At 37.2% G+C, this 6,494-nt stretch overlaps 1 protein-coding gene across 1 annotated transcript in view; it reads left to right on the top strand.

The window, feature by feature from the left end:
• The window catches only part of LOC104496468 (glutamate carboxypeptidase 2-like), a gene marked incomplete at its 5' end in the record, with an annotated part of 25,470 nt that extends 20,814 nt beyond the window's left edge, over positions 1 to 4,656 (top strand). Inside the window, 5 exons of the mRNA XM_010139593.1 lie at positions 107 to 197; positions 512 to 776; positions 1,574 to 1,655; positions 3,366 to 3,458; positions 4,467 to 4,656. Of these exons, the coding sequence (XP_010137895.1) occupies positions 107 to 197; positions 512 to 776; positions 1,574 to 1,655; positions 3,366 to 3,458; positions 4,467 to 4,656 (721 nt within the window). The remainder of the gene's footprint in view (positions 1 to 106; positions 198 to 511; positions 777 to 1,573; positions 1,656 to 3,365; positions 3,459 to 4,466) is intronic.
• Positions 4,657 to 6,494: the final 1,838 nt, after the last annotated feature.

The following is a 6,494-nucleotide window of genomic DNA, read 5'->3' as shown; positions in this document are numbered from 1 at the left end:
AGTGTGTAGTGACTGCATCCACAGAATAAATAATTGTGACAGTACTTGGAAGAAAATTAAATTTAAGAGTTGTCACTCAAGGCATTTCCCTCTTTCTTGTTAAAAGAATAAATAAACTGGGTTCTGGCAATGACTTTGAAGTCTTTTTTCAACGTCTTGGAATCGCTTCAGGCAGAGCACGTTATAGTAAAAATTGGGTAAGTCTGTGTTTTTTATCTCCCCTGTAACTGCCTGAATAACATCACCTGTAATTGAACCATTTAGACTGCCAGCTTTTTGGAGCAGTTCAGTTTAGTGTGTCAGAGTGGAGTCCCAGTTCATTACTAGAACTCTATGTACCACTACAAAACAAATATTTAATAAACAGAAGTGGTCAGCTTGGTGGCAGTCAGACAAAAAGACCTTTGCTCAGGGTAAATGGATGTGCTTAAAATTACCTGTGGTTGATGAAGGCCTATGAGTGGCTTGTGATGACTTTTGAATGATTTGTGATAACTTCTGTTTGTTTCAGAATGTAGAAAAATATAGCAGCTATCCAGTTTACCACAGTGTCTATGAAACCTATGAAATTGTGGAGAGGTTTTATGATCCCACTTTCAAGAATCATCTGGCAGTAGCTAAGGTACGGGGCGGGCTGGTGTTTGAATTGGCCAACTCCGTTGTGCTTCCTTTCGACTGTAGAGATTATGCATCAGCTGTAAACAACTATGCTCACATCATCTATAATTTGTCAAGGAATCATGAAAAGGAATTGGCAAGATACAATGTATCCTTTGGTACGTAAAGTCTTTTATCACACTACTTCTCTGTTAATGCTAGCAGTACCTTATCTTAATGTGTGTCTTAGTCATGTCCTGGTATTTACCTTGTGCTGTGTGAACAGTAATTAGAACAAAAGCCACACCCCCCAATAATTTGAATATTTTGTCCTTAGTATGCCTGTGTAGTGACCATGGCACTGCCAAGTAGAGCTGATACTTACAGTCATGTGTTTTTTGACCTGTGCATGGTTCACCAATGTTGGCAACAAGGTATCTTTGTCTTGGTCCTTAAAAAAAAAAAATCACGCTGCTTTGCAGCTTGTGGAGGTGGATAATTCCCTGTCCAACACTGAGCATAGGACTAGAGGATAGTTTATGTCAGAAGGAACCTCAAGAGGTCTCTAGATCAACCTGCCAAGGCAGGGTCAGCTCTGAGGTCAGACCAGGTTGCTCAAAACTCTGTATGTGTGTATGGACACAGCAGTAAAACACAAGTTGTTGGGGTTTATACAATCCTGGATTTACCTGAACAGTCTGGCTCCGGTTTTTGGTATTTCTGTACGTTCTTCAAGTAGCAAATAATAAACAGTATTCACAAAAAACCACTGATTTCTATTGTCTCCCAGGCAAGTTTTCACACAGAAATACATGGTTTTTAACGTAGGAGTATGGGGTCGTCTGATTTTCATTCAGTGAAAATTGACAGACAGATCACAATCACAGTGAAAGAAAAAGCTTTAATTTGAAAAATTTTATTTGTTAAATGATTGCTTCGGAATCTGAAGATAAATACTTTCTTCCTGCTCCTCCAGATGCTCTCTTTTCAGCTGTGAAGAATTTTACAGAAGTTGCTGATAGTTTTCATGAAAGACTGCAACAAATAGATACCAATAAGTAAGTTTAACTCTTTTTTTATTTTTCCAGGCAAATGCTCCATGTAGTCCTCTGGGCTCAGAGGGCATTGTCTTCACGTGCATTTAGTCCTCTGAATAACCTTGGTGCAAATGACTGTCAGTCATTTGTTTCATTATAAGTCCTTATGGACACTTTGTCTTCAAGGGTCTGGTTACTTTAAGAAACAAAATATGGAAATGTTGAATTAGTGGACATCAGAGGCACTGCAGAGCCTGGGAATCTTGCCATGTTAGCTTTGAAAAGTGTCCAAGCTAATTAGTGTCAATTCTTGAGGGTTCTATTTGAGGAGCAGGCCCAGGATGATACATGCATGTGACTAGAATGCTGGTTAGCATGAGTAGAGACAGCTCAGGTGTGTAACTACCTCTAAGCAGAGACATGTCCTAAGGCTTTGTTACTGGGTTATCATTAAATAACAAATGTTGACTAATGCTCTTCATTTGACAGCACTCTAGTTTTCAAGATACTGGTAGCACTTCATTAAAAAATAATAAAAAAAAAAATTTAAAAAGCTGTATTATGATTGTAGTTGTTTCAAGCTTTTTGACAAGCTTTCAAAAAATTCTCTGCACCACTTCTGCCAAAAGGCTTAATTTGCACTTGACTTAATTCTTAATTTATTCATTGTAGGCCATGCCTAGAATGAGAAACCAAGCTTCCTTTTATATATACATATGTGTATGTTACATTTCTTGGGAAGAATCTCGTTCAGCCATATGCTTACCCTTATGGAAGACTGAGAATAAAAGCCATCTTTTTAATGGCAGGAACTTTCAAGAGAAATAACTTAACAGTAATTTCTTATGTAAAATATATCATTTATGACATACAACATCTATGCGACATTCTAAAAATGGTTTCCATTGCTGGGTGGCCTAAATCTAAGAATTAATTCAACCAATCAATTTCACTTTCCATTTACACCAATGTAAATGTGAAACAATTTCATTGACAGTAGTGGAATTACTCCAGGCTTACTGTGATATAAATTTTACCATTTTTTAAATTGCATTTGAAGCTCTACAACAAGTTACTTTGGATGTAAACTACCATAGCCACATAGATGCAGTATAATCTTTTTCACAGTTCTTTTATTTGTTAAGCATCTGTAGTGTGCTCCGAGCTATTCAAAGCACACAGACACAGATGGTTTCAGCTCTAGGGAATTCACAGTCTGCCATCAGAAAAACACAATTCTTGGATGCCTCAAAAGATGATTCTAACATCACAAGGTTCCTGTTTCTCAGATGTTGTGGTTTTACGTAAAAATAAATGTTATTTTACTGAAGTAATTTGCAGCTGCCTGGCTTTGTGCAAAATAAGGTCTTTAGAAAACTGTCATACAAAAGAAGAGAATGGTCTACTGAAGCATCCTAATAATGAAAAGAAGGTGAATAAGATGCAACATAAGAGAAAATACCTGAAAGCCTCTGTCTTGTTTGACGCTATCCTGGGCCTTTAAAAACAGCTTTGAGAGACTTTCAGGTTATTAACCAGACTGTCTCACAGTACGAATCAGCATAATTCTGTTGTGCAGGTTAGCTGACATGGGCTGTCGTACGGGCTACACCTTAAGTTTGACATCTTGGATCTACTGTCCTTCATAAATCCAGAGCTGTGTGCATTCAGGCACAGGATGACATGGACCAAACACTCTGTAGCTAACATATTCCTCTGTTTTCTTTTTAGCCTACTTGCTGTCAGATCAGTAAATGATCAGCTCATGTTTCTAGAAAGAGCTTTCATTGATCCTCTTGGATTACCTGGCAGGCCATTCTACAGGTAAGAAAGGCTTATTTTTCAATTTCTGCCTCGAGTACCCTATGAGAATTCCTTAAAGATTTGCTGGTCTCTGAATGGAATTGTAATGATTTTATTAAATACAGTAAAAGTAGATTAAACAAGACAAATAAGACTGAAAAGGAGAAACAACATTGGGGAAAACTTCAGTGAGATATGCTGTACAGAATGAGGAAAAGTCTTGTTGGAAGCTTATTCAAATCAGTAAACCCATTTGTATTGATTTCTAAGGACTTCTACATAGATCTAAAAGTTTGGCCCCAGAGTCAGTTCAGGTAATTTCAGTGGTAAAAGATCTTTAGGAAGTTATTATGATTTGAAAGTGAAATAGGGTATAATTGAAGTATTTACAGTTTGATTGATTGTAGCAAAGCAGTCATGGTAGCAAACACAATGTAGAGGGCAGTACTTCAACAGCAGTGAACTCAGTAGTTCTCCAGTTCAAGAAAAAAATCTTGCTTGAGAGGCAGAATAGTCAAGTTAAGTCTAGCTTTTTGGTCCTTCTGATCCTTCTGCATAATTCAGAATGATAATCTTTCCACTATAAAGTAAATGTAGAAAGAGAACTTAAGATCTACAATCACTGTTCCTCTCACAGCTTCTGATCACAAATCTGTTCAGAACAGTCTCTGGTTAAATCATCCTACCTCAAAGCATGCCTGTATCTGTTGCAGATTGTGTGTATTTGTGAGAAAAGAAGGTGACTTGCTTTTTAACTTTCTGTTTCATCTAAAATGAGGGAAAGAAAAATACTTTAGTCAACTTTATCTCAAGTCTCCTTAGCTACGAAGTTCTAGAATTCACCTGGAATAATGTAGTCCATGCAATTTTCTTGCTTCATTGTATTGCTGCAATAGTCTTATTTATTTACACCTTCAGTGTTGAGAATCTACACACAATATAGAAACAGATCAGGTTTTTTCTGAAAATAATATGTTTTATTTTCCTAGTGTGGAATATTGTTATTTTTTCCCCTCAATTTCCCCACAGACATGTTATCTTTGCTCCAAGCAGCCATAACAAGTATGCAGGAGAATCATTCCCAGGGATCTATGATGCCATGTTTGACATTGAAAGCAAAGCTGATCAACATGAAGCCTGGGAAGAAGTAAAGCGGCAGATTTCCATTGCAGCCTTCACTGTACAGGCAGCAGCAGGGACACTGAAAGAAGTTGCTTAAATATCAACATCAATCATCAATGAACACTTTCTATGGCAGTTTGCAGAAGCCTTAAAAACAGCGTTTTAAAACACTAGGAGGGTTGTTACAAGGAAAACAAAATAAAAAAAAATCTTGTTCTTTGCAAATAACACACTCAAGTGGAATGCATTTAACAATGTTAACAAGGTAACACGCTCCATTCGGAATGCTCAGGCTTCAGATAACTTCTGAAGTGAGAGTGAGAACGTTTCATGTTTTCTCTCAGCTTCATATTTTGAGAATTGCTAACCACTGGAATTGTTCTCAGAGTTTGAATTTTGCTAGCTTGGCTACTATGGCACTATAGTACATTAGGAAACCAGAAGTCATTTCATGTTTCTATCAGTTTCTAACTTTGTTTTCAACTGTTATTTACCTTGGAGTTGCAAAATTATATTCCAAGATAGCCCTTTCAGCTCTCCATTTACACAAAAAATCACGCATGAAGATGGGAGAACTGTCACTTTCAGAGTGATAGATGTATAATGATCATAACAAGTTTTGGGCAGCCAGCCCAGAATACTCATCCGTGATGTTCTTCTCTTTCCATGCTTGGGAAGTCTTGCAGCTGTTTGCAAATAAAATTAAGCAAGATGCCTTCTAGTCACAAGAGTAAAAACAAGGCAATACATCTTGTCAGATGTATAATCACATCACAAAAAATCTCTTTGAAGATAAAGACCTACTTTTATTCTTTTATCCCAAAACTACCCCTCTGCCTTATCCATATCGAGGTATTTTTGATATGAAATCAATTAGAAGCCAAGAAGATTCGTCATGTCCCTAGTTTGAGAGGATGCAAATTAACATCTCTATAGAGTCTGGATTTCTCATTTGGGTATGCAGCTTACTCTTCTGGCAGACTGTTTGAAAGACTTCAACAGGACAATCAAGATCATGCAGAGAAGACTCAGAAAATCAGATCCCGTCATCTGTCGCACTGCCCCACTGGAGGATTGTTAAGACCTTGCACAGCAAACACTTTGTGTAATTTGATCTGCCATTTTAACTGAGGCCTCCACCATGTCTTAGAAGATTGTCCCATGATCTGATGGTTTTCGGTATCATGGTAGATTTTTTTCTTTTCCATAAGACCTCAATTATTCATAAATATTTCTACTCTTCACATTAAAACCTTTTAGTCAAGTTATGTCATCATTTTAATTAACTGTTTTTTTTTTTTTCATGGAATAATCTAGTTACCAGATAATGGGACATGCTTTTACACCCACAGCTGTTACCCAGTTATTTTCACATTTTTATGAAAGTGGTTGGAGTAAAACCACAGAGATGTCTTCTTCCCAATTAGGTGTGCTGGTGGGAGACATTGCTGTCTCTAACTGTTTTATCACTGCTGGCTGCTCTACTGTTAGTTTTGCCAATGGAGAATTCATTAAGATGGTCAATAATCCACCTCTGGCAAAATTAGCTGGGTTAGTTTAGATCATCAGTTAGGTTAACGTAGAGGCATTTGTCTGCAACAGTCAAGGAAGTGGTAACACAAATCCACAATGCAGAGGGGAGCAATAAACAGCTTCTGTTGACCAGGTGGATACAAAAAGAGTATTTTTCCTTTACTAAGGAGGATGAACTGAAGTGTCAAACTCCAAAATTGTGGAGATCTTTCCCTAAATGACCTGTAAGCTTCCTCAGAAACTTTTTCTCTCCACCCATAATTTTTAAATATCATTGTTTCATTTAAGTATAATTAGGGCCCTTTTTAGCAATAGCAGATAACACATGTCGGGGCATAGGACCTCACAAAACACAGAGATAGTTACACTCTTAAACTGCAGCAGCTTCCATTTAAAAAAAAA

This window comes from Buceros rhinoceros, unplaced genomic scaffold, assembly GCF_000710305.1.
Source record: "Buceros rhinoceros silvestris isolate BGI_N320 unplaced genomic scaffold, ASM71030v1 scaffold1217, whole genome shotgun sequence".
NCBI classification, from domain to species: domain Eukaryota; kingdom Metazoa; phylum Chordata; class Aves; order Bucerotiformes; family Bucerotidae; genus Buceros; species Buceros rhinoceros.
The sequence above is the reverse complement of the archived record's forward strand: the minus strand, read 5'-3'. Positions and strand labels throughout refer to the sequence as shown.